At 45.6% G+C, this 27,393-nt stretch overlaps 2 protein-coding genes across 5 annotated transcripts in view; one reads left to right on the forward strand and one right to left on the reverse strand.

Annotated features, from left to right (window-relative positions):
* POLR3A (RNA polymerase III subunit A) overlaps positions 1 to 14,938 on the reverse strand; it is a 57,128-nt gene extending 42,190 nt beyond the window's left edge. Inside the window, exons 1-11 of the mRNA XM_016918721.4 lie at positions 14,889 to 14,938; positions 11,250 to 11,305; positions 10,597 to 10,815; positions 7,329 to 7,464; positions 6,857 to 6,994; positions 6,206 to 6,377; positions 5,784 to 5,938; positions 3,374 to 3,613; positions 3,089 to 3,251; positions 2,775 to 2,911; positions 394 to 497 (exon numbers count right to left, since the gene is read on the reverse strand). Of these exons, the coding sequence (XP_016774210.1) occupies positions 394 to 497; positions 2,775 to 2,911; positions 3,089 to 3,251; positions 3,374 to 3,613; positions 5,784 to 5,938; positions 6,206 to 6,377; positions 6,857 to 6,994; positions 7,329 to 7,464; positions 10,597 to 10,640 (1,289 nt within the window). The 5' untranslated portion in view covers positions 10,641 to 10,815; positions 11,250 to 11,305; positions 14,889 to 14,938. The remainder of the gene's footprint in view (positions 1 to 393; positions 498 to 2,774; positions 2,912 to 3,088; positions 3,252 to 3,373; positions 3,614 to 5,783; positions 5,939 to 6,205; positions 6,378 to 6,856; positions 6,995 to 7,328; positions 7,465 to 10,596; positions 10,816 to 11,249; positions 11,306 to 14,888) is intronic.
* A 52-nt stretch (positions 14,939 to 14,990) lies between these two features.
* RPS24 (ribosomal protein S24) lies at positions 14,991 to 21,933 on the forward strand. 4 transcript variants are annotated; one of them, XM_003951680.5, is made up of 7 exons: positions 14,991 to 15,145; positions 16,593 to 16,658; positions 16,752 to 16,961; positions 18,435 to 18,545; positions 19,202 to 19,219; positions 21,440 to 21,461; positions 21,851 to 21,933. In XM_003951680.5, exons 1-5 carry the CDS (start codon positions 15,143 to 15,145, stop codon positions 19,205 to 19,207), a joined length of 396 nt encoding a protein of 131 aa, XP_003951729.1. In that variant the 5' UTR covers positions 14,991 to 15,142; the 3' UTR covers positions 19,208 to 19,219; positions 21,440 to 21,461; positions 21,851 to 21,933. The 4 variants fall into 4 exon arrangements, with proteins under 4 accessions (XP_003951729.1, XP_009457053.1, XP_009457051.1 ...); XM_009458778.5 differs by lacking the exon at positions 19,202 to 19,219; XM_009458776.5 differs by lacking the exons at positions 19,202 to 19,219; positions 21,440 to 21,461.
* The last annotated feature ends 5,460 nt before the right edge of the window (positions 21,934 to 27,393 follow it).

Below are 27,393 nucleotides of genomic sequence, written 5' to 3' on the forward strand. Positions count from 1 at the left end.
AAAAGGGGTTTCTTTGCCATGTTGGCCAGGCTGGTCTTGAACTCCTGGCCTCAAGTGATTTGCCCACCTTGGCCTCACAAAGTGCTGGGATTAAAGGTGTGAGCCACCAAGCCCAGCAATAATGATCCTCTTTAGACTTTAGTATCCATGGTATTTTGTCCTCCTGGATCCAATAACATTACAAGCCTGAGAACAAAGGAGCACTTCATGTATATTCAATGACTGAACAGAGCAAATGACATACCTTGGCTCATGGAAATTTAAACAGATATTTTCCACATGCCAAAATTTCACGCAAACTGTATTCTGGATTGCATTCTGTGGCTGAGTATGACCACAGTGAGCTTTGCCATGAGAAAGTAGTTAAATCCAACTAGATTGGGAAAAGATTACCTTTTCATCTGCGTATGTCTCTGCTGAATGAAGTTTGCTCCTGGGTGAACCTCAGGGCCGTTTTGAACCAGTTTCCTCAAGAAATTGATGTTTGCTTTGTTTACCTGCAGTACAAAAAAACCACAATAAGTTACTCCCAGGTATCTAGAAACTAACAAATGATACTGAAATGCGTCTTAATCTTTACTTTCCTTGTTCAGATTCTAGGAGAAAGAGAGGCATCCTGGGCAGCCTGCTGCCTATGGTCTTGAGTATAATGTGAACAACAGACTGGCAAACAAGCTTCCAGCTTCCAGTGTCAATTCAGCTGTTTGCTCACTGAGTGACACGGCCAATTCCTTTCCTGGTGCTTGGTTTCCTCACTGGTAAAACGGGTAGGCTAGACTGATCTATAGGAACCTTCTGTGATCCTAGAAACAGGTGGCGACTTGATCTGCAATAACTTACTGGGGGCTTGTAAGGTGTAAAAGTTGTGACACCAGCACCACAAGCCCTGGTCTGCATTGAATGGGTTCTGGAACCTCTTAAACAACTGTCTTGTGGAACACCATTTTGGAGAAGTTAACTCTTGGATCATTAGTAACTCAACTGAGGACACACAACACAAGCTGACCAGGAACATCTATGATCTGGGCTAACTGTGAGTCTCACAGTAAAGCTAATCAATATTCTCGTTAGCAGGCCCTGCAGTTATCTAGACCTCAATTTAAAAAAAAAAAAAAAAAGCATGGGCTGGGCATGGTGGCTCACGCCTGTAATCCCAGCACTTTGGGAGGCCGAGGTGGGTGGATCACTTGAGGTCAGGAATTCAAGACCAGCCTGGCCAACGTGGTGAAACCCCGTCCCTACTAAGAATATAAAAATTAGCTGGGTGTGGTGGTGGGTGCCTGTAATCCTAGCTACTCAGGAGGCTGAGGCAGGACAATCACTTGAACCCAGGAGGTGGAGGTTGCAGTGAGCTGAGATTGTGCCACTGCACTCCAGCCTGGGCAATAGAGTGAGACTCAGTCTCAAAAAAAAAAAAAAAAAAAAGTACTAGCTGGGCATAGGGCCCTGTAATCTCAGTGACTTTCAGTGACTTGGGAGGCTAAGGTGGGATGATCACTTGAGGCCAGGAGTTCGAGACCAGCCTGGGCAACATACTGAGAATCCCATCTCTAAAAAATTTTTTTAAAAAATTAGTTAGGCATAGTGGTGTGCATGTGTAGTCCTAGCTACTCGGGAGGCTGAGGCATAAGAATGGCTTGAGCCCAGGAGTTTGAGGTTACAGTGAGCCATGAGCACACCACTGCACTTCGGCCTGGGTGACAGGGCGAGAGTCTGTCTCTTAAAAAAAAAAAACCAGGCCAGATGCGGTGGCTCATACCTGTAATCCCAGCACTTTGGGAGGCCAAGGCGGGCAGATCACGAGGTCAGGAGATCGAGACGATCCTGGCCAACATGGTGAAACTCTGTCTCTACTAAAAATACAAAAAATTAGCAGGGCATGGTGACGGGCGCCTGTAGTCCCAGCTACTCGGGAGGCTGAGGCAGGAGAATGGCGTGAACCTGGGAGGTGGAGCTTGCCGTGAGCAGAGATCACGCCACTGCGCTCCAGCCTGGGCAACAGAGCGAGACTCCACCTCAAAAACAAAAAATAAAATAAAAGCCTTTCTGGGTATGTAGCAATAGCCTTAAAATGTTCAAATGCTTTGACTCAGTGACTGTAAAGTTTTAAAAATAAAAAATCTATCCCAAGAAAATTAACTACGGATAATGTTTACCATTTAGTTAGTTTAAAATATGAGGCATGAACCAACATAGAAAACTGTCTACTTTTTTTTTTTTAAAGATGGTCTCACTCTCACCCAGGCTAGAGTGCATTGACGTGATCTTGGCTCACAACCTCCACCTCCCATGCTCAAGCAATCCTTCCACCTCAGTCTCCCCAGTAGCTGGGACCACAGGTGCCTGCCACCACTCCTGGCTAATTTTTTGTATTTTTGGTAGAGACAAGGTTTTCACTGTGTTGCCCAGGTTGGTCTTGAACTCCTGGGCTTGGATGATCCACCTGCCTTGGCCTCCCTAAGTACTGGGATTACAGGCATTAGCCACCATGCTCGGTCAAGATGTTATTAATTGGAAAAAAACGTTGCAAAAAAGTATAGCATATATATGAGTATATACACATGAAGCTAGAAACAACTGTGGCTGCAGATGGTTTACAGAATATATACCACCAAATATGTATAAAGCTAACTGGGAAGACACACTCATATAAACCAAACTGCGGGTTGAGTGGGTTACTGGGGACTTTCTACTGCCTGTTGTTTGCAATACCAAAATATAATGTAAAAGACTGAATTTAAAACAAAGAATTGAGCAGCTGAGTGGTCACTTACCTTCTCAGGAAAAGTTAGAATTTTGGCCACATGAACTGGCACAGCTACCTCATCAATCCGGAGGTTGGGGTCGGGCGAGATGACTGTTCTGCCAGAAAAATCCACTCTCTTTCCTGAGAGATTTCCTCTAAATCGACCTAAATAGCCAAAAACATGTCATAGGTCCCCATGGCATACCATGTGCTGATGGGAACAATAAGAATGGAGAGATTGAGGAAAGCCTGTGACCTCCAATCAGAGAAGCTGGACAGACACTCCTGAAAAAGGAACCAAAGAGAGTGGGCTGGCTTCTGCACATCTTGTGGGAAACCTACCCTGTTTTCCCTTCAGGCGTTGGACGAAGCCTCTGGTCCACTTCTTGGGTGCCATGTTGAGGGGAATGCCCGAGAGCTCACTGTTAATGTAGAGGGCACACTGCAGCTGCAGGAAATCCCAGTCCTCCATGATCATCTGGGTCTTGGCTCCTGAGATCCGATGCTAAAACCAGCACAGCCCAAACAGAAACAAACCTGGTCAGTTTGATTTTTCTCACATTTTCTTGACCAGAAGTTTTTGGATAGATATACTATGAAACTTACAAGGAAATGGGAGGCACTGACCTTTTTAATAACATCGTTTAGGAAAATGATTTCTGTCAGTTTCATTGTCAGATCATCTTCATTGGTGCCAGATTTCAAATCACTCACAACGGAGGGTCTGATACACAAAGGAGGCACCAAAAGTCGTGTGAGAATCAAATCAGACGGCTTTCCGGCTTCTGGGTTCATCAGAAGTAGAGGAACATCTTCAGCTGGGATTCGTTTAAATAAATTCAGAACTACTAAGGGATTCAAGTTTTCCTATGGAAACGAAGAAAGGCAGAAATGGAGATACTATGTTAGTTTTCCATAGCTTGGGCAAGGTTTTCCTTCCCTATGTTTTCTAACCTATCTGTCACTAAGGATAAGTGACAACAGAGATTTCTATGGATGACACGCTATGCTGCAAGAGCCTTAAAATTGTGTATGTCTTTTATTCCAATTTTTCAAGCCAAAAATTCCACTTCTCATTATTCCAAGGGGTGTAACTTCAGAAATGAACACAAAGATTTAGCTACAAGAATGTTCACAAAAGCTGTTTTTTGTTATTTTTTATCCATGTGACAGAATAGGAAGGTAATAAAAGCTGTTCTTAACAGTGAAAAGTTGGAAATAGCCTGACAGTTTATTGGCTAAATAAAATCACGGTATATCCCTATGTGGAAAAGCAGCAAGCCATTGGGGGGAGAAAAAGATACTAGACAAACACAGCAATTGACATAAAAAACGTCCATAAAATATTGGTAGCTGGAGGCTGGGCGTAGTGGCTCATGCCTGTAATCTCAGCACTTTGGAAGGCCGAGGTAGGTAGATTACCTGAGGTCAGGAGTTCGAGACCAGCCTGACAAACATGGCGAAACCTCGTCTCTACTAAAAATACAAAAATTAGCTGGGCATGGTGGCACACGCCTGTAATCCCAGATACTTCGGAGGCTGAGGCAGGAGAATCACTTGAACCTGGGAGGCAGAGGTTGCCATGAGCCGATACCATGCCATTGCACTCCAGCCTAAGCAGTAAGAGTGAAATTCCATCTAAAAAAAAAAAAAGTGTTACTGGCTGGGCATGGTGGCTCATGTCTATAATCCCAGCACTTAGGGGGGCTGAGGCGGGTGGGTCACCTGAGGTCAGGAGTTCAAGACCAGCCTGGCCAACATAGTAAAACCCTGTCTCTACAAAAGTACAAAAATTAGCCAGGCATGGTGGCGGGCACTTGTAGCCCCAGCAACTCGGGAGGCTGAGGCAAAAGAATCACTTGAACGTGGGAGGTGGAGGTTGCAGTGAGCCTAGATCGTGCAACCGCACTCCAGCCTGGGTGACAGAGCAACTCTGTCTCTAAAAAAAAAAAGTGTTACTGTTAAAAAAGAACTAAGGTAAGCCAGGGTGCAGTGGCTGACACCTGTAATCCCAGTACTTTGGAGGCTGACACAGGAGGATTGCTTGAACCCAGGAGTTCAAAGCCTGGGCAACATAGCAAGACCTTATCTCTACAACAAATTAAAAAATTGTTGCTGGGGGTGGTGGTGTGTGCCTGTAGTCCCAGCTACTTGGGAGGCTGACGTGCAAGGATCACTTGAGCCTGGGAGGTCGGGGCTGCAATGAGCCTCGATCATACCACTGCACTCCAGCCTGGGAGACAGAGAGAGACCCTGCCTCAAAAATTAAAATAAATAAATAAACAAAAAAAAAAAAAAAAAAAAAAGAACTGAGGTAAAAACACAAACAAGGGGCCAGGAATGGTGACCTATGCCTGTAATCCCAGCACTTTGGAAGGCTGAGGTGAGAGGATCTCTTGGGCTCAGGAGTTTGAGACCAGACTGGGCAACACAGCAAGACCCCATCTCAATTAAAAACAAAAGCAAAAACAAAAACAACTGGTGTTACAAGGCCAGTCCACATTAGCCTTAGTGCCAGATAAACACTGTTACGGTCAAATAAGAATTACTGGAGAGCTGGCCGGGTGCGGTGGCTCATGCCTGTAATCTTAGCACTTTGGGAGGCTGAGGCGACTGGATCACCTGTGGTCAGGAGTTCAAGACTGGCCTGGCCAATATGGGGAAACCCTGTCTCTACTAAAAATATAAAAATTAGGTGGGCATGGTGGCACATGCCTGTAATCCCAGCTACTTGGGAGGCTGAAGCAGAAGAATCGTTTGAACCTGGGATGCACAGGTTGCAGTGAACCAAGATTTGCACCACTCACTCCAGCCTGGGTGAAAGAGCGAGACTCTGTCTTCCGTCTCAAAAAAAAAAAAAAAAAAAAGGAATTATCGGAGAGCTGTCGAACCTAACTGGACCTCTCATTTTGGAAGAAAGTGGGTGTCTAGGGGTGGGGCGGAGTTGGGGGAGAGAGTGTGCATGTGATGTGCGGAAGAGGCAGGCGGGAGGCAGGCGGGAGGCAGGCGGAAGGCAGGCGTGCATTCTCAGGCTCACCTGTGCCCTTCCCAGCAGAGGCTCCACTTCTTTATTATGTTCAATGGCTGTTTCAAAAGACTGAAGGAAATTTGATACAATGGGATCCACCACTTTTTTGTTGGTCTTGTATTTCTCATGAATTATTTTCAGCAGTCCACACTTCTTTACGGTACCTATAAGGGTTAGTTTATTTACCAAGAAATAAAAAATTATGTTCTCAGATTGGCCAGAGGTTGTAGTATGGTTAATGAAATTACTGAAACTACTATAGCAATGAAAGATGAGAGGTCCGTTTCCCAATAGGACATCAGTTGTTGGGCTCTTAAGCCTAATTTATAAGGAGAAAAGCTGACTCCCGAACATTATGTAAACCTAATAAACTAAACAGAAGACAGTGAGTGAAAAGGGCTATTGCTTAGCCTTCTGTGCATTCCACTCACCATTAAAAGCGCCACAGTGATGGCAGATATTTTTCTTCCGGCACTTGTCAGAGATTTTCTTCTTCAGTCCTCGCTTCTGAAGGTAGGTCAGGCCGGGCCTCTTTAGATAGTCCAGAAACTGCTTCTTCTCCTCTTGGGACAGCATGATGTGGCAGCAGGTTTTGCAGATCATCTTTTCCAAATTAAGCAAGACAGATAAAAGCATAAGTGAGAATGAAAAATTATTTTCTTTTAAAAATGCCATCGCCCTGTTTTGTACCCTTAACCACGTGACCATATACACAGATCTGCAAATGGCTCTATACTATGGATATGCAGAGAGGAAGCCTGTGTTCACTAGATTAGCAGTACTCACGGCCAGTAGGCAGACTTTGTTAACTTTATCTTTTTCTTTGTGCTATTCTGTATTGTTTGAATTACTACTATTGTTATTTTTTTAACAACACGTATCTACCATCTTCTCAATGTAAATAAACAAAATAAATAATTCTTGAGTGATTTAATGTAGTGTGAGATGAAAATATTATGTACTTAGTATAAAAGAGTCCCCTAGATGTATCCCCCACCACTCACAGTTCCTAAGTTCATTCCCGCATCCCTGACCAATCACTCCAGAATTTATGTCTTGGAAATCAGCACCTGTGTGCTTACCTGTAAGATGCCTATGACTGCTCTGAAGTACCCTACATGAAAACACGGCAACTCCAGGTCGATATACCCATAGTGGCCTAGACAGTCAGCCAAGTTTTTCCCACAGGTTTCACATGGACGATCCTTCTCACTCGTACCCTTTGAAAAAAAGCACACCCAATGATCAACACAGACTGCTGGACGGGAAAGAGTGCCCAGCCATCATGCCTGGCTGGTGACACAGAATCATTTCTTTTGCTTCTTAAATTTCCTTTCTGAGATCACTTCCTACTGTTTTTCTTTCTTTTCTAATTTTCATGACTCAGAATCAGAATCAGGTTGCTGACTAAAGGCCGGAGTTCTTGACCTAGTCTAATATGTGCGGGGGGAGTTGAGGAGATGGAAGGAAGCCCCTGCTCCTTTCAATCTGGTAAGTCACCAGTTTTATCAGCAGGGCAAGACACAGGTACCAGGAGGGGTGAGGGGGCCTTACCATCCTATGGTCGAGCACCCCATATAGCAAGGGGGCATGTTGGTTGTCCTGGCTGTACAGGTTCTTACTCACAACTTGGATGTGTGCCTGCTGGCGCATCTCCTCGGGTGACTTCATTCCAAAACAGATGTGGCTTCTGGAATGGGAAGAAAAAGGTGAAAATTACAGCAAAATCTGTGACCAAAAATGTCTATTACATACATAGCCCACCATAACCAACCTATCCTTCCAACTGTCTCCACTGGCTTTTCCTACCAGTATTAAATATATTTAACCCTCTCTCATTTTTCCTTCACAAACATCCCTTCATCTTACTGGAATCCAGTTTCTACTCTCACCATCAAAGGAATAGTGCTCACCAAGGCCACCTAGACAACCTGCCTGCTGCTGAATCCAATAAGAACTTCCTCATTTTACCTCTGCAGCACTGGCAGCACCCTGCCCAATCCTGAAGTGCTTTTCTCTCGGCTTTGGTGACACCATACACTCTGAGTTTTCTTCTTCCCTTCTCTGGCTGCTCCTTGTAGAGTCTCTTTTGAGGTCTTTTCTTCTACTGCTATCCCTTAAATATTGGTGCACTGTACCACCTAGCATTACAACCTTCATCCTCTTATCTTCTCATCCTTCACATTCTCCTGAGTGATCATGCCACTCACATACATGTTGATGTCTATCAAATCTATCTCTGTAGGCCAGCTACTGCTACCCAACTGGACATCTGTATAGACACCTCCTCCTGGACAGTTCCACCTAGATATCTCATAGGCACTTCAAACCCCACACATTGAAAACAGACCTCAATACTTTTTCTCCCATGTCTGTCCCTTCATTCATTCTTCCAACAAATTGACTATTTCCTATGTGCCAGGCACCATCCTACAGGCTGAGGATACAGATTAGCTAAGACAGACAAGGTCCTTGCCAACAAAGAGCTCACAGGTCAGGGTGGGAAAGACAGACCACAAACAAACGAATATACAAATGTGAACAGATGCAGAAATGATGTAAGCAGTGGAGTCTGAGGAATTACTTTACGTTGCATGGTCAGAAAGCCTCACTGTAAAACTGACAATCAGAAGGAAGAGCATCTGAAGTGGAGAGAATGACTAGGGCCAGGGTCCTGGGACTGGCACAAGCTTGGCATTTTCAAGGAACCAAATGAAATCAGTATATACTGGAGCATAGAAAGCTAATAGTACAAGATGAAGTCAGTGAAGCATGCAGGAGCTAAAGCATGAGGGCTTGGGAACTTTGGTAGGGAATTTATTTAAATAACATAAATGCAGCCGGGTGCGGTGGCTCATGCCTGTAATCCCAGCACTTTGGGAGGCCGAGGTGGGTGGATCACGAGGCAAGGAGATTGAGACCATCCTGGCTAACATGGTGAAACCCTGTCTCTACTAAAAATACAAAAAATTTGCTGGGCGTGATGGCCCACACAATGGAAAGCTGCTAGAGGATTTTTTTTTTTTTTTCCCTGAGACAGAGTCTTGCTCTGTCACCCAGGCTGGAGTGCAGTGGTGCGATCTCAGCTCACTGCAACCTCCGCCTCCTGGGTTCAAGCGATTCTCCTGCCTCAGACTCCCAAGTAGCTGGGGTTACAGGCATGCGCCACCGCACCCAGCTAATTTTTGTATTTTTAGTAGAGATGAGGTTTTACCATATTGGCCAGTCTGGTCTTGAACTTCTGACCTCATGATCTGCCTGCCATGGCCTCCCAAAGTGCTGGGATTACAGACGTGAGCCACCACTCCTGGCCTCTGCTAGAGGATTTTAATTGACAATACCCTTAATTTGCACTTTGACAGAAGCACTTTCTCTGTTTTGTGAGAATGTATTATATCTGACTGGGCGCAGGTGTACAGGTGGGTGTGAAGGGCCAGTGTCGATGTAGAGCTACCACATGGGAGAATGCTGCATTCACCTAGGTAAGATACCTGTTCTAGTGAATGGCAACCATCCACACAGCTGCCCAAGCAAGGCATTCTGTATATCCGTCTCAAGGTCTCTCGACCTCTAATTCTTTCCACCATGAATCAAGAGATTTTCCAGAAGGAGAACTCTTATCAAGATACTCTCCTGTTGAAAATCCTTCACAGGTTCCTCACTGCCTACAAGATGACTTCTTAACACAGCTTCAAGTCTTCTACTTCCTTCTGATCACCTGTGTTCTCTCCCTCAGGTCTGCTCCTTGAAAAAAGCAGTTTGGTCTGCTTTCTTTTGCCTGGACCCATTATGTGCTCTCAAAACCCCCTGGACCTACCCTTGTCATTGCACTTGTCGTACCCAGTGTTGACTTGTGTACCTTCTCCAACTAGATTAGGCAGTAAAAGTTTTATTCAGACCGTATCTTTAACGTCCAACACTGGGAATAACGCGCAGTATCCTCCTCAGTGTCTGCTGTAAGAATGATGAATTCACTTTTTTTTTTTTGAGACAGCGTCTCACTCTGTCACTCAGGGTGGAATGCAGGAGGTTGCCCACTGCAACCTCTGCCTCCCAGGCTCAAGTGATTTTTCGGCCTCAGCCTCCCGAGTAGCTGGGACCACAAGGGCGCGCCACCACGCCTGCTAATTTTTGTATTTTTGATAGAGACGGGGTTTCGCCACGTTGCCCAGGCTAGTCTCAAACTCCTGAGCTCAGGAGATTTACCCGCTTCGGCCTCCTAAAGTGCTGGGATTACAGGAGTAAGCCACCGCGCCCGGCTGAATTCACTTTCTTACCGAGAACTCTAAGAAGGAGCCACCGCCTAATAACGTATTTCTGAAGGCAAAAGCCCGGATAGCAGCTTTATTTCTGACACTGCCATCCGTCGGCCTGTGGTACAGCTTTCTAGTGGGCAACCCCATCCTTTTGGTAAGCAACTACTGCCTCCGTGTCAGACGCTCTGCGGCTGACAGAATTAGAGACAGTCCCCGCCCCAGATTGCTCCCCTCGCTGCAGCAGGGGATAGTTCGCTGAAGAACAGGGATCATTGTATGACTTCAGGAGAATGCGAGCTTTGGCCCAGGGTGCACAAATCATTAAGGCTCAGGCCACTCCGACTTCTCCGCCCAAGTCCAGGGACCTCTCGAGGTGCTGAAACCCCCTCAGCCTGACCAATGCTCTCTGACCAACGCTGGTAGTTCTGGGCGCTGGTCACACCTATGGACTACTGGCCCTCCCCTTCCCATTGCACCCCATCTCTGACCCTCCAAGACCCGGGACCGCTGACCTCGGACCTCTTGCCCTATTTCTCAGCCCTTTGGCCACTCTTACTCCGTCTTACATTTTCTTGGCCACATCCGTCTCCCGGAACTGCTCCTTCACCATGATGACCGCTGCCGGGACGCCTCCTTGGCACTCGGGAGGCCAGATTAGAGAAAAGATGCCCCCAGCACCTCCTGGGGCTGCTTCTGGACTCGCCGCTAACACATCTGCGGCATCCTCTCGGCCACCGTAGAGTGTCCCACGTGTCCGCTTCCTCTTCCGCTACTCGCCCGCGCGTCTGTCTGTCAAGAGAGACTTCCAGCATGCCTTTTTTTTTTTTTTTCCCTTTCCCCGCACCGTCACCTGGTGGCGCTTCCTGGAAGCCGCACCGAGGCGTGTGCTGTATTTTAAAAATCCCATTTCTGGTCAATTTCTCCAGGTAATCAGACACCCGCAGAGAAACTGCATATAACTCTTTGCCTCAAGACTTTTAGACAAGCAGAGGGCCAAAACTTGCATAAAATGGAAAATCATCATCATTGACAGCAGTACCATCTAAATTAAGAGCTTCTAATTGTTTTAAGGGAAGGTGGAAGCTAAAATGAACCGGCCCATCCAACAGAGGGCACTATCTGTGGAGGACCAACAAAGGAAAACAGCGGAAAATATGGGCGCACATGTGCCTCCAGTTCATGAAGTTATTTGGAGGGAGGGGGGAAGAATTAAACTTACATTCTTGATTACAAAAACAGTTGAAAATCTGTTGGAGTGAAAACAGCCATGGTAATCTACAGAAGAAAAGAGAGAATGGAAAGTAAAGATCATTCATGTCTTGAAATAAGTTGTCTACAGTCTGTGAGAACTTGTGGGAGGTGATCCTAGTGTGATATATTAGTGCATGAGCCTAGCAAGGAAATCACATCACCACAGGGCTCAGCGCTATAGAATCTAGAACTAAGTCCTCATTATTTGTGAGAAACACAAAACAGAACTTAACAAAAGTGTTTAACAACTTTCAATTTTTAAGAAGGGACGCTATTTCATTTTCAGACGCCATGGATCCGCACTAGCAAAACACAATGTCACAGACAAAAAAACGAGGCATATCAGGTTTTCCTAACTCATTTCGGTACTCCATCACTTAATCATGAAATAATGTTGACTATATATATATATATATATATATATATGGGTTTTTTTTGTTTTTGTTTTTTTTTGAGACGGAGTCTCGCTCTGTCGCCTAGACTGGAGTGCAGTGGCGAAATCTTGGCTCACCGCAACCTCCGCCTCCCGGGTTCAAGCGATTCTCCTGGCTCAGCCTCCCGAGTAGCTGGGACTACAAGCGCCCACCACCACGCCCAGCTAATTTTTGTATTTTTAGTAGAGACGGGGTTTTACTATGTTGGCCAGGCTGGTCTCGAATCCCTGACCTCGTGATCCGCCTGCCTCAGTCTCCCAAAGTGATAGGATTACAGGTGTGAGCCACCACACCCGGCTCTGATGTTTACAATATTATACCAACAAGGGTTGGATCGTGTGTGACTTATCTAGAGGTTAAGAGCAAAAGTTATGAAATCACAGTGCCATCATGGGAGTCTAGCTTTCACCATTTAAAGTTGTGTAGGCAGCCAGGCGTGGTGGCTCACGCCTGTAATCCTAGCACTTTGGGAGGCCAAGGTGGGCGGATCACCTGAGGTCAGGAGTTCGAGACCAGCCTGGTCAACATGGTGAAACCCCATCTCTACTAAAAATACAAATATTAGCTGGGGTTGGTGGTGTGCGCCTGTAATCCCAGGTACTCGGGAGGCTGAGGCAGGAGAATCGCTTGAAGCTGGGAGGTGGAGGTTGCAGTGAGCCGAGACCACGCCATTGCACTGCAGCCTGGGTGACAAGAGTGAAACTCCATCTCAAAAATAAAAAAAAATAAAAAATAAAATTGTGCAGGCCGGGCGCGGTGGCTCACGCCTGTAATCTCAGCACTTTGGGAGGCCGAGGTGGGCAGATCATGAGGTCAGGAATTTGAGACCAGCCTGACCAATATGGTGAAACTCCGTCTCTACTAAAAAATACAAAAATTAGCCTGGTGTGGTGGCGCATTCCTGTAATTCCAGCAACTCAGGAGGCTAAGGCAGGAGAATCGCTTAAATCCGGGAGGCGGAGGTTGCAGTGAGCCAAGATTGTGCCACTGCACTCCAGCCTGGGCAACAGAGCAAGACTCTGCCTCAAAAAAAAAAAAATATATATAGATATAGATATAGATATATGTGTATATATACACACGTGTATATACACGTGTGTATATACACGTGTGTATATATACACATACATGTATATATACACGTATATAAAGTGTGAACTTGGGAAAGTTATTTAATCTTATTGTGTGTTAGTTTCCCTATTTATAACATGGGTGAGTAATATGTATCCTATTTCTTAGAGTCAACGGGAAGGTTAAATAGCAAAATGAAGGTAAAAGTAATTAGAATGTAACAGGCACATTACAATCACTCAATAAATATTCTTCTGCCTCAGCCTCCCGAGTAGCTGGGACTACAGGTGTGCACCACCATGCCTGGCTAATTTTTGTATTTTTAGTAGCGACGGGGTTTCACCATATTGGCTAGGCTGGTCTTGAACTCCTGACCTCGTGATCTGCCTGCCTCGGCCTTCCAGAGTGCTGGGATTACAGGCATGAGCCACCGTGCTCAGCCGGCTGACTATTTTCTTAAGAATAAGGATAGTTGGTCACCTCGGGAGGCTGAGGCAGAAGAATCGCTTGAACTTGGGAGGCGGATGTTGCAGTGACCCGAGATCCCGCCACTGCACTCCAGCCTGGGTGACAGAGCGAGATGCGGTCTCAAAAAAAAAAAAACAAAAAAAAAAAAAAACGAAAAAAAAGAAAAACAGTCGGCCGGGGACGGTGGCTCACGCCTATAATCCCAGCACTTTGAGAGGCCGAGGCGGGGGCGGATCACTTGCGGTCAGGAGTTGGAGACCAGCCTGGCCAACATGGTGAAACCCCGTCTCTCCTAAAAATACAAAAATTAGCTGGGCATTGTGGCGCAGGCCTGTAATTTTAGTTACTCTGGAAGCTGAGCCAGGAGAATCGCTTGAATCCGGGAGGTCGAGGTTGCAGTGAGCCGCGATGAAGCCATTGCACTCCAACCTGGGTGACAAGAGCTAGACTCTGTCTCAGGAAAAAAAAAAAAAGAAAATAGGAAAGCTGCCCGCAAAGCCTGCACCTTGGACACCTCGTCTGCACTAACATTTGGGAAATTATTCTTCTTATTTCTCCGAAACATATATATTTACATTCTTTACATGTCTGTTTCACGTTAAAGAAAATATTTCTGGAGCAATCAATTTTTTTTTCCTTTTTTTTTTTTTTTTTCTGAGACGGAGTTTCGCTCTTATTGCCCAGGCGGAGTGCAATGGTGCGATCTCGGCCCACTGCAACCTCCGCCTCCCGGGTTCAAGCGATTCTCCTGTCTCAGCCTCCCAGATAGCTGGGATTAGAGGCATGCACCACCACGCCCGGCCAATTTTTTTTTTTTGTAGTAGAGACGGGGTTTCGCCATTTTGCCCAGGCTGGTATCGAACTTCTGACCTCAGGTCATCTACCTGCTTCGGCCTCCCAAAGTGTTGGGATTATAGGCGTGAGCCACTGCCCCTGTTTTCCAATTTTTTTTTCCTTTTTTTTCTTTTCTTTTTTTTTTTTTCTGAGACGGATTTTCGCTCCTGTTGCCCAGGCTGGAGTGCAATGGTGTGATCTCGGCCCACTGCAACCTTTGCTTCCCGGGTTCTGGCGATTCTCCTGCCTCAGCCTCCCGAGTAGCTGGGATTACAGGCATGAGCCACCACGCCCCGCTAATTTTGTATTTTGTATTTATTTATTTATTTATTTTCGTAGATATGTGGTTTCGCCATGTTGGCCAGGCTGGTATCGAACTCCTGACCTCAGGTGATCCACCCGCCTTGCCCTCCCAAAGTGCTGGGATTACAGGCGTGGCCATCGCGCCCGGCCAAATATTTTTCAAAATCTAATTTTGCATAATGACCAAGATTTGCAGAAAAATACAAATTAAAGAGATCTTTTAAAGTAAAGATTCATCATAAAAGTCACAGAAATAATACTCGTGAATAATAAATTAGAATGGGCAATGTTAAGTACTTGAAATAACAAAGGTTTTAGAGTCAGGGTTTCTGCAGTTTCCCTAGCCATATAACGAGGAGACTGTTAGAGAGGATATCCTAAAATGCTTTCCAAGTTTACCCACCTCTAACTCGGAAGAAGGCAATTTAAACTAATTTGGTTTACCGGAATTCAAATACGTACAATTCAACATAATAAATTGAACTGAAATTGAACACCTGCTTGCGTAAACCTAGTCGGCTCGAGTTGTTCTGGTTCTGGATTGGTCAGTCTAGAGTTCCAGGGGTGTGGCCAAAAGTCTGTGAGGCGGGGCCGTAGGCAGCCTAAATCAGGCATCGGCGCGGTCAGCCTCGTGGCGCGCCCACGCCCCCACGCCGGCTCTTCCCGGGGTCCTTCCGTGCGCGTTGATATGATTGGCCGGCGAATCGTGGTTCTCTTTTCCTCTTTGGCTGTCTGAAGATAGGTCGCCATCATGGTGAGTCTCCCTGGGCCCGTGCAGTCATCTGCCGCGTATCCGAGCCATCCGTGGTCCCCGGGTCCCAGTACTTGAGCTATAGGCACGCGAAGCCCGGTTGCTCTTCTCTGGCCGTTTCTGTCAGAGGATGGTTGTCGAGGGGCTCGGGGCTGTTGGCAGGGCGTCCGGGCTGGCGGGCTGCGCTGTAGACCCGGACACGCTGGGCTTCGGGCTCCAGCGCCTGGGCAGTGCAGGAGCTGTTGCGCTTGTTGACTTCGTGGAGCACGGTGGATGGGGGTAGGGGGCGGGCGGGATAGATGGACAGTGGGAGGCACATCTCGTCTGCAGTTCCTCATTGGGCTAGGTAGGCGGCTTGCAGGTGATGGCAGTCCAAGAGGTGAAGAAGGTGCGGGCAGCGCCTGGGCGAGTTGCGGCAAGTCAAACCATTCCCACGTGTAAGCTAGAAAACTTGTCAGCTGGATGGATCTTCATGTTTCATAGTGGGGAAACAGGCCCTGGAAAGGGATGTTATAAAAAGGTAGTCCTGCCCTAAGTCATGCGTTATTAGCTCCTCCAGCATCCGTTTTTAACTTTACCAGCAATCTTTTTTTTTTCTCCTTACCTTTGATCCTTTACTTTCAAGAATTGAGTACCACTGACGTGGATTTAATTTGGTGTGGTTTCTCAAAGTAAAATGGAGAAAGTCTAGGAAGTTATTTGCTGCCATGAAAGTCTCTTGCGCCTCCTTTTTGGTAAAATTGTTAGCATAAATTGATTAATGCCCACATTTTTTGTTAGATATTAAGTAAAGGTGCAGTTCAGTCCTTCAGAAGGGAATACCGTTTTCTCTGATCTCTGCTATGGCCATTCTAGAAGGATAGATTACATGCAGGTAGTGAGTACAAGGTTTGGGGCACATTTGTGCAAGACATGATAAACACAGTTCATTGAGTGACCTTTATATGAGCCACAGCAGTTTTTACCCCAGAGAAGTGATTCTCAACCCGGAGTGATTTTTCTCCTAAGGGAACAGTTGGCTAAGTCTGGAGACATTTTTGATTGTCACAACTGGGAAAGGTGGGAAGTGCTTCCGGCATCTAGTGGTTAGAGGGCTGGGATTTTTATAGTTATTCTAAAACATACAGTCCCCACAACATATCCATATGGAATTATCCATATGGAAATATCAGTAGTGCTGAGGTTGAGAAACCCTGCCCCAGAGATACACATAACCTAGTGAAGTAAGTTGTACAGATTTATGTGTAAAACCATTGTGTTTTCTTGGTATTTTATGTATTCCTTAGGTGTATCCTGTGAGTTTGGCCCTGCCCAGTGGGTTTTATTTACTTTAGTTCGCTACATGACTACTGGCTACAAATTGGACTGCAACATTCTAGGTCTTGGAAAATCACAGCAAGGCCAAGAAAAGTTGGAGTAGTTTTATTAACCAGAGTGTTTATGTTTTCAGAACGACACTGTAACTATCCGCACTAGAAAGTTCATGACCAACCGACTCCTTCAGAGGAAACAAATGGTAAGGAAGGGCACATCAATCTTTGCTTAATTGTCCTTTACTCTAAAGATGTATTTTATCATAGTGAATGCTAAACTTGATATCTCCTTTTAGGTCATTGATGTCCTTCACCCCGGGAAGGCAACAGTGCCTAAGACAGAAATTCGGGAAAAACTAGCCAAAATGTACAAGACCACACCGGATGTCATCTTTGTATTTGGATTCAGAACTCATTTTGGTGGTGGCAAGACAACTGGCTTTGGCATGATTTATGATTCCCTGGATTATGCAAAGAAAAATGAACCCAAACATAGACTTGCAAGAGTAGGTGTCTTTTCATTTGTTGATCAGCTCCTGAAGACCTATTTTTTCAATAGCGTTGTGTTGTGAGTGTGGTGAAAAGGGCAAGACCAAGCAATCTGGGAGACAACTCTGAAAGGATTAAGAGAAAAAGTTATTTCATAAAATGCACAGGTGGAGTACGGAGGTTCAAAATTGAGGTCTGACATTTGAGCTGAGTTCAGAAGGGCAGCTGAAGTAGTGTTCTTGGAGATGGGCTAGGGGTAAGGATTGTTTTCCAGAGGGGAAGTAAGGGGATGTGTTTGGAAAGGTAGCCTGGCACCAAATTCACTTAGTTTGGATTAAGTCTGCGTCTGGGCTTAAACCCATAGGTAGTCAGGAACCAGGAAAGGTTTTTGATTGTATAGTGAGTGTCAAACACTGCAGAGTGAACTATAGCAGTGATCTGGGCAAGCTCCCCAGCTTACATTCTAGTAAACAAGTAAGCATCATCACCTCGAAGTGCTTGTTTTGTTTGTTCCTTTAACTCACTTTATCCTATCCTGTTAGATAAACCTTCCCATACGATAGCTGTGAGGGAAAATCCTGGTGATGTCATAGGTAGAGGCTGCACTTTTTTTTTTTTAGAGGGAGTCTAGCTCTGTCGCCCAGGCTGGAGTGCAGTGGTACAATTTCCTTGGCTCACTGCAACCTCCTCCTGCCAGGTTCACGCAACTCTTCTGCCTGAGCTTCCTGAGTAGCTGGGATTACAGGTGCGCACCATCATGCCTGGGTAATTTTTGTATTTTTAGTAGAGACTGGGTTTCACCATGTTGGTCAGCCTGGTCTTGAACTCCTGACCTCGTAATCCGCCCACCTCGGCCTCCCAAAATGTTGGGATTACAGGTGTGAGCCACCGCGCCCAGCTGAGGCTGCACTATTTTTAACTGACGTTCGGTCATGTTAAAGGCCTTGCTGAGGTGGTGACATTGAAGCTGAGATCCTTGTAAAGATTTGGAAGTAGTCTTTGTAAAGATACAGAAACAGTCTTGTAGGCCCCAGGAACAGCAAGTGCAAAGGTGGGCAGAGTGGAGATGAGTAGATCCGGAATCTCCATGATGTGGGGGTTGTAAATGCTTGTCTGTCATAAGGGAGTAATGGGGAGTTGAAATGGGAAGAGATCCCCTCAGCCACTTCGGAGGTGCCTTGTTTTGGTAGTGCAAAAGAAGAAAAAATAGTGATCTGTGAGCTCAAGTCTGGACAAGAACAGCCAGTCTCCCAAACTTCCTGTTCAGAGAATGTTGAGTGGACCATTTGTTTCCTGTGAGGCTATTCTATACTTAAAATCCCTTGATGATCCTTTCTGTTCTAGCAAAAACATGCATTAAATGTACTTGAAAAGTTTTGGTTTAGAAAGCTGTGTTTCTTAAGCTCAGACTGGGTCAGTTTCCCTACCAGAGTGGTGGGTAATGATTTTAATGTTTACAAGTCACCTGGATGTACTCTTTTCTCATTCAGCATGGCCTGTATGAGAAGAAAAAGACCTCAAGAAAGCAACGAAAGGAACGCAAGAACAGAATGAAGAAAGTCAGGGGGACTGCAAAGGCCAATGTTGGTGCTGGCAAAAAGGTATAGTTCATCAAGGAAAATATAGAAACGTCATTAATTGTAGGTCTTTAGTTTCTAGGAAAGAAGGGATCTTATTAATTTTTAAAATAACTTTTCTTAATGTTTCTTCTTTTCCCTCTTCTTCTGGATTACAGAAGGTAACATGTTTTAAGAAACTATGTAGCATAGTGTCTTAACACCTCAGTAGAGTAGCTTGGCCCACCCCTTGTCAGCTCACAGCACAATCTGGAGGCCACATTGGTTCATTGATCCCAGCTGGTGGGCACCTTTCAAGCCTATCACAAGAAGTTTTAATTTTACTAATTGGCATAGAACCTTCAATGCAGAGCGGATCCCATTCCCTGTGATTTTACTTATTAATATGGACACTGGTTTAAGACGCAGTTGGATCAATGTGGCCCGTGTTTTCCTGGCACACTGGAAAGGCAACTGAGATCTCAGGATTGCTTTCCTCTCCAGTTGGCCAAGACAAGTGATTTTAGCGATAAGCAGCTTTTTACCAGCTTTGCTAGCTGTAAATAGTTGGACATTGTAAATCATTGAATAGAATTAAGGTGTTGGGTTGTTAAATTAACAAATAATCAAGTGTTCTGTGAACTTTTTTTTTTGTTTTTTTTGCTTTTCCTCTCTACTTTCTTGGATTTCTTGTTCATCAGAAATGAAGTGTCTAGCAGGTACTGAGATTGTAAGCACGGTGTGGGGATGCATCACCTTCACTGAGTTTGCTTTGATGATGCTTTGCATGTTGGCCTTTGGACGACAGTTTTATAGTATGGTTGATTATAATGCCAGTGCTATTTAGGCTGGTGCAAAAGTAATTGCAGTGGCAAAAACCACAATTACTTTTGCACCAACCTAATATGTTTTAAGATAGTATATTATGAGCAAAGGAGAAAACGTTTAAAATCATGTTTATTTTGTAAACTCCAAAATGCATGTTACATGTGAAGTGACTCACTGGAGGAAGGTGAGTACTTTACCAAGTAGGCACTTGGGAAATGCTGTGTCCACATACTTAGGAAATGGCTTCAGTTAACACTGGGCTTGGGAAGGGCTCTCTTATCCAAGGAGCAGTCTTCTCTGGAGCCATGAAACCAGCCTGGCAGCACTGGTAATAAACTAGTCTGTGAAATCTGGCAAAGCCTCTGTCCTGTTTGGATATACGCAAAACTGCCTTTTACCATTTCCATTGCTTTTTATTACTTAATCTCCCAACTTTGTGCCTGGTGTCTTTTTTTTTTTTTTAAATAGAAAATTTTTGAGGTAATTATGTATTCATATAAAAGTCTTTGGTGGATATGCTTTTTCCCACAAGCACTTGGTTAGAATGGCCCATTACCTCATTTATTTATTTTTTGAGACAGGGTCTCTTGTCACCCAGGCTGGAGTACAGTGGCATGATCATGGGTTACTGTACCTCCCGGGCTTGGGTGATTCTCCCACCTCAGCCTCCCTTGTAGCTGCGACTACAGGCATGTGCCACCGTGCCCTGCCAATTTTTTGTAGAGACAGGATTTAGCCGTGTTGCTCAGGCTGCTCTTGAACTCCCGGACTTGAGCAGTCTGCTTGTCTAAGCCTTCCAAAGTGCTGGGATTACAGGTGTGAGCCACTGTGCCCAGCCTGTTACCTCATTTAAAACAAATTTTGCACATCTGAACAGCCTAAAATTGTAATGTATAAAGTGGGGTAGGAGTGGGGTGGGCGTAGTGGGATTTTGAATCAATGAAGGCCCTTGTTCTTGTGGCATCCTTTTGCAGCGATTCCCTGCCAGGCAAGGCAGTAAACCTGGGATTGCCTGCCCAGGACTGTAATCACATTGATGTCCCAGCGCCATGGAGTATGTAATGAATGAACTGCCAGCAGAACTACTCACTAAGAACTACTCCCTGTTTGTGAGGATTGTACCTGTTGAGAGAAGTTGCAAAAAGAATTAGTCAAAAGAATTCGTCAAAATTTGTCCTCTGACCTAGGTCTGAAGGACATTTAACACATTGATTGTTCTCTTCATCCAGCCTTTGAGCCCTATGAGTTAGTGCCCTTAACCTTTGAGTCCCACAGGTACGGAGGAGCTACCTGTGGGGACCTGAGCCATCACTATTCCTGCTTCAAGTTACACTGGTGCCTCTCACTAGCACTGCTCTGAAAAGCCAGCTGGAAAAATCAATGCATTTGAGTACATAAATTCTTTGGCTCCAAAGAAATGCCATAGCAATATTGCTTTTAATTCAGTTTTGTTCAGATGTTAGAATTGGTATTTGTTCTTGCTTTTTGGTTGCGATGGAGTTATATACTAAGGTTACTTATACTAAGGCATTAGTAGTCTCATATCTGAGGAGCAATTGTATTTTTAGTTCAGCTAAATTAATGCCTCTTTTTAAATACTAACTTGTACTACTTTTGTGGCTGTGAATGGTATCTTTTATTGAACTGAGGCAGCTTTTAAAAGACTTGCCTGATCATTTAGAGCACTCCCATTGAGGTTAAATTAGACTTGAATCTGTAATGATTCTCGTAACTGTTCCTGGTGTGTGTCCAGCACAATGTTGCTGGGCAGAGCAGAGGGGCAGAGGCTCAGGTATGTACTTCATTGACAAGTGGGCAAGGCCATCCTGGGTACCACATTGGCTTAATGATCTCTTCATTGTGAAGTCCGGCTACCTCGTTTGCATAAGAACTACAGTAATCAGGCAAGGCATTGTCAGAATTGGGAGGAATAAAATCAGTGAGTCTGGAAGGAGTGCTCTGTATACAATTGCAAAGAACAAAATGGTCATCTTTAAGGTACCTGATTGCATGCACTTAAATGCAGATTATTTTGGAGTTTGAAAAGGGACTATTAATGAAATCTTTCTTTTCCCTCCTTTCTCTTTTTCCCTTCCCCGCCACTGATTCAGTGAGCTGGAGATTGGATCACAGGTATAATTCAAGCTTTTCATGTAGTCATGTAGATCACTAGACTCCTTGGTGTACTGACATAGCAATTTAAAAGCAGATCATGTGTAGTACATCTAGAAGTAGATTTACAAATATTCTGAAGAGTTGTAACCTTTTAAAATACTAACAGTGACATGGTTTTGTATTTAAGGTTTAGCAATATTTAGCCCATTATTTTTGTTTTATTCTTAACTTGAATGTTTGTAAATTTTATTTCTTGATGCTTTCATTGTGTTATGATAACATCAAAATAACTTGATATTCTAGGTTACTAATAATTGTTGTGCATGAATGTTACTACTTTTGGAATTGAAGACTTTAAAGAATTTTAAAGGCAGTTGCTGACTAAACTTCTTTCTCTTGATTCACAGCCGAAGGAGTAAAGGTGCTGCAATGATGTTAGCTGTGGCCACTGTGGATTTTTCACAAGAACATTAATAAACTAAAAACTTCATGTGTCTGGTTGTTTGAAATGTATTTGCAGTTTCCTGGGACTGCTAGGAGGTTAGTCTGATTTCAGTTGCTGTCCAAGTTCACATGCTCCATGAAGCATTCAGTGAAAACTTAATGTCATGGGGTGGTGTTTGTTTGCTGATTGGTTTATAGCTTAGGTGGGTTCATCTGGGAGTCAAGCTTGTAAATGCTGTGTTAAGAACCGTGTCCGCGGTGGACGCAGTGTAGTGGCTCACAGTCATCAGCACTTTTGGGAGGTTTGGGTGGGATGATTACACTTAAGCCCAGGAGCTCGAGGCTACAGTGAGGTGTTTTTTTTTTTCGAGACAGGGTCTAGCTTTGTTACCTAGGCTGGTCTTGATTGAACTCGGGTTCAAGCGATCCTCCTACCTTGGCCACATAAAGTACTGGCATGAGCGACCACGTCTGGCTTAGAGTCTAAAAAGTACCATGTCTGGATAAACTGGAGAAATGTCAGGAAGCAGTAGAGAGCTGAAAGACTTGGTTGGGCATGAAGGGGACCCAGGAAAAGCAATACCGTGAAGGCAGAAGGGTTGAGGTTGCAGGAAGGAAGGGTAGTGGAATGTTTTGGAGAAAAGATGGTCACAGCCCCTGCATGGAGCACCTACAGACGGAGGGCAGGGCTGTGAAGAGTTAAGTCATGGGGCTGGGCCTGCTGGCCAGGGGGTGGTTGGAGTTCTGTTTTCATATCTACAGAGGCTGTGTACTTCGGTTTGTGGGGCCTCTGGCCCTGTAGGTTCTCTTGATAAGGAATCTGCTACTACTTTGCTAGGACCAGGAAATGGCTTACTAGTACAGAACGTGTGGAAGAATGGGGTCTTTGATGTGATTTGACATTTTTTGATGAACAGTGCATACCAGGCTGAAGGTAATGCTAGGGGCAGCAAAGGTTGGGGTTTGAGATGCAGTTTCCTGTGACTGAGCTGGAGTGTGGAAGCAGAGAAGGCACCCTGTGAGCAGCTTGCAGAGGCAAGGTGGTGAGGATCCTGACAGTGCTGCAGGGATGGGATAGGATGGGATGGGACGTGGAGCTGGGGGTGGTTGCTAAGTTGATGCAGGGAGAGTGGAAGGAAGCAATTGAGTGAGAGCTGAAGGGTAGGAAATAGTTTCTGATGTGAAGAAAAAGGGCATAGCTGCAGAGAGCCTGAATGATTGAAGGTTGGCATCAAAGTCACGAAGTGGGGAGGCTTTTCTGTTCAGCTGTGCTCAGGGCAGAAGTTGTAGTCTTTCAGCCAGTAGCCTTGGGAAGGGAGGTGGGATGAAACTCAGGCTTGGCCTATTTTTCCAGAGGATCCACTTGGGTTGTGATATTATAGAAAATGTGGCAGTCTTGCTGTGAGCCTTGTTAGGCATAACATTTGGAAACTTGGCAAATTTTACATAAAGGTCTGGATTTCCAGCCTCTCGAAATACCAGAAGCAGCAGTAGTAGCCCACCTTCCTGTTTGATAACAATTGGCAGGGCTCCAGGCTGGCTGCATCTGTTGGGACAGGTATTCTCTGGTCTCCACAGCCTTTGCCCCTACGGCCAGCTAACACCCTCCTCTACCTGCCCTCTGGTCTTCTGTCCCTGCTGCCTGCTTCTCTTCCATCTAGTCCATCCAAGTGTTTTTTGGGGAAGTCACCTGGTACCTTGTTTGGGTTAATTTGTCTTTTAAATTGGGCTCCCAAGGGTATCTGCTAGCTGCCCTGGCTCACAAGGCTATTTTGAGGCTGAGGATGTAACAACTGTGAAAACAGTTTGGAAACTAGTGCTCAGCAATTGTGTGTCAGGAAGCAGGGACTTGTGGGAACTCAAACTGTGGACAGATTCAGCACACTGTAGGCCCTCACAGTAACCAGGCTACCCTGTGCTGTCAGCAGGCTTTGGAAGAGCCTCCATAAAATGCAAACTTGACTTTACTAAGCTGAATCAATATTGAGGGAGCACATCCCTTCCTTCAGCTTGTCACTGATGGGAAGCTGTGGCTTAGAGCAGGGATCTTTGAAGAGTGATGAGAAACTCAGCTAGAGGTGGTTCTGGGAAGGTACCTGCAGTGAATATTTGGGGTGCTGCTTTTTAGCTTTTCCTAGCATCACAACCATGAGTTCTGTTTGTAGCTGGATGTGCCTATGTAATCAGGCAGCTTTCAACTCTGCACTCTTCCTTTCTTCCCTGGCAAGTTGCTTATTTTAGGCTGCCCTCAAAGACAGCATCTTACATGGTGCTCTCATGGAGCCGAAACAGGTGCTGTCCTAAACTCTGAACAACGATCTCCATTAATCTGTGCGCGCGCACACATACACACATATATATATTTTTTAAGACGGAGTCTCACTGTCGCCCAGGCTGGAGTGCAGTGGCAGAATCTCGGCTCACTGCAAGCTCTGCCTCACAGGTTCACGCCATTCTTCTGCCTCAGCCTCCCAAGTAGCTGGGACTACAGGTGCCCGCCACCATGCCCGGGTAATTTTTTGTATTTTTAGTAGAGATGGGGTTTCACCATGTTAGCCAGGATGGTCTCGATCTCCTGACCTTGTGATCCGCCTGCCTTGGCCTCCCAAAGTGCTGGGATTACAGGCGTGAGCCACCGTGCCCGGCGTAATCTGAATGTTAACTCCAAGAAGCATGTCTTCCTGGACCCACACTGGAAAGGGTGTAGAGCAGTTAAGCATCTTACCAGTGTCTCACCCATTAAGTGGTGGGGATGGGATTGGAATGCAATCATCTGACTCCAAAACACTGCATTTTTTCAGGCACTCCAGTATTAAGCTACTTTGCACTGTGCATATAATGGTATATAAAACTCATGACTGCCAGCGGGGTGCCAGTTGCCATGGGTTTATTGAACAAGTGTTAGATAGCTAGCCAAATTCCCAATTTACTGACCACCTGCTATGTGTCCCTGTTCTGCAAGTTGGGGATAAAGAAGCTGTTCTGTCTTGAAAGCTCTGAGGTAGTTAATGACGATCCCATGATCTGGCTTCTGTTCCTTTCTGTGAAGTAGCAGATAGTGTATGACTGTGACATGATAGAAATTGAGAGCCAAGAAGATCAGTGCAGGGAGGCTGGGTCTTGGAAGGCTTCCAGGAGACATACAGCAGTCCCCACCTATCTAGTTTCAGTTGCTGTCCGTCAACTGCAGTCTGGAAAATTATCATGGCTAAATGGTCTGGGATCACCCAAAAGTGATGATCCTCTTGAAGTGTCATCAGAAGGTCAATAGTAGCCTAACACGTCACCATGCCTACGTCATTTACCTCCCTTCCTCTCCCTTCCACATAGGCATTTTATCTCCCATCAAGAATGTGAATACATGTACGTATTCAGAGGAAAAGAGTTCATGCAACCTACTACAGTATAATTATTAATATCTTACTCCCTAAATTATGAACTTTAATTATGTATATATAGCAACAAACTTGGTGTAGATAGGGTTTGTGGTTTCAGGCATCCACTGGGGGTCTAAGAACGTTTGCCCCATGGATAAGGGAGGATTACTGTAACACCAGCAGCGGCAAGAGACATGATCTGATTTGGATGCACAGGAGAAAGTTCTCATTTGAGGCCATGAAAAATAGGAAAGAAAGCATGGAGATGGGAGCAGGCAGTGTGGGACAAGGTGAGACAAGTCATTCTGCAAGGGGAAGAGAGGATGACACTGGGGAGGTGGGAGCAGAGTGGGTAGGTAGGCATCCTCTTGAATCAACAAGATGGAAGGCCCTACATGACTTTGTTGCCTTTGAGCAGAGTTTTGCACAATGCATTTCTGGTGGGAGATACTCCATTTCAAAAATAGTCTTCAGGTTGGCTGCTAGAGCACAGAAGCATGACACCTGACTCATTTGTGCTGGCAGAGAGGCTCTCCTGGGTTTTAGAGCTTTGTGAACACACCTCCATACATTAATCCAACTGTCCTTCCCCATCCACTCACCCTTGAACTTCCCGCATGCCAGATGTTGAGGGGAGGCAGAAATGAGACCTGCCTCCCAGTGCCCACAGTCTGGATGAGAGGGTACAGGTGAGGTCCTGGTAAGAAACGAAGCTGGAGAGGTCAGCGGAGAATAAATCAGGGAGGATCTTGTATGCCAAGCTAAGGATTTCACTTGTTCAGTGTTTTGGTTAAAGAAAATAAAACGTTGGAGAATTAGATGTTCTGCAGTGGATTGTGTGTTCTTTTCACATGCCGAGTTCCTCCACACAGGAAATACTTCGGCAACGCTCTGGCTGCTCATCATGCATATTGGAGAGGGAATTTATGTAGAAGGTTATGGGTCGATGAGATGGCATCCAAGTATTTATTGTATTTTTTTGAGACGGAGTTTCACTCTTGTTGCCCCGGCTGGAGTGCAATGGCACGACCTCAGCTCACTGCAACCTCCGCCTCCTGGGTTCAAGCAATTCTCTGCCTCAGCTTCCCGAGTAGCTGGGATTACAGGCATGTGCCACCATGCCTGGCTAATTTTGTATTTTGTAGTAGAGACGGAGTTTTTCCATGTTGGTCAGGCTGGTCTTGAACTCCCGACCTCAGGTGATCTGCCCACCCCGCCTCCCAAAGTGCTGGGATTACCGGCGTGAGGCACCGCGCCTGGCCCCAAGTATTAATAACTCGGAAAAAGGGACCAGATCAGGAATCAGGAGTCACAGTTCCTCATCTCCACTCAGCTTACTGTCAGCTGGGGCCATGGATGGGCAAAAGACTTCCCTTTTCTGGGCTTCTATTTCCCTCTCTGTGTCTGTCTGCTATCCGGGCTAGATGAGTAATTCCCAAACCTGGCAGGCGGGGGCTTTCTTTTTTTCTTTTTGTGAGATGGAGTGTTGCTTTGTCACCCAGGCTGGGGTGCAGTGGCACTGTTTTGGCTCACTGCAACCTCTGCCTCCTGAGTTCAAGCGATTCTCCTGCCTCAGCCTTCTGAGTAGCTGGAATTACAGGCGCCTGCCACCATGCTTGGGTAATTTTTTGTATTTTTAGTAGAGATGGGGTTTCACCATGTTGGCCAGGCTGGGGGCTTGTTAAAAATGCAAATGCTGGCTGGGTGTGGTGGCTTATACCTGTAATCCTGGCACTTTGGGAGGCTGAGGCGGGTGGATCACTTGACGTCAGGAGTTCGAGACCAGCCTGGCCGATATGGTGAAACATCTCTACTAAAAATACAAAAATTAGCTGGGCGTGGTGGTGCGTGCCTGTAATCTCAATTACTCAGGAGGTGGAGGCACGAGAATTGCTTGAACCCAGGAGGCGGAGGTTGCAGTGAGCCGAGACCATGCCACTGCACTCCAGCCTGGGTGACAGAGCGAGGCTCTGTCTCAAAAACAACAAATGCCCAGCCTCTTGCCCTAGTTTTCAGAGTTAGTAGATCTGGGTAGCGCCCAGGCACCTGATGTTTTAATAGCTTCCCAGGTGAGGCTGCTTGGGAAACTGGACTGAAGCTTCCCAGGTGAGGTCAGGCTTGGGAAGCTG

This window comes from Pan troglodytes, chromosome 8 (assembly GCF_028858775.2).
Source record: "Pan troglodytes isolate AG18354 chromosome 8, NHGRI_mPanTro3-v2.0_pri, whole genome shotgun sequence".
Classification (NCBI taxonomy): Eukaryota; Metazoa; Chordata; class Mammalia; order Primates; family Hominidae; genus Pan; species Pan troglodytes.

What these genes read in the sequence shown, in the direction of transcription:
- RPS24 (XM_009458776.5), top strand. An exon ending in TCCTTCAGAGGAAACAAATG is followed by an intron (nt 16,659 to 16,751) that starts GTAAGGAAGGGC and finishes ATCTCCTTTTAG; the next exon opens with GTCATTGATGTCCTTCACCC. An exon ending in CCAAACATAGACTTGCAAGA is followed by an intron (nt 16,962 to 18,434) that starts GTAGGTGTCTTT and finishes TTTCTCATTCAG; the next exon opens with CATGGCCTGTATGAGAAGAA.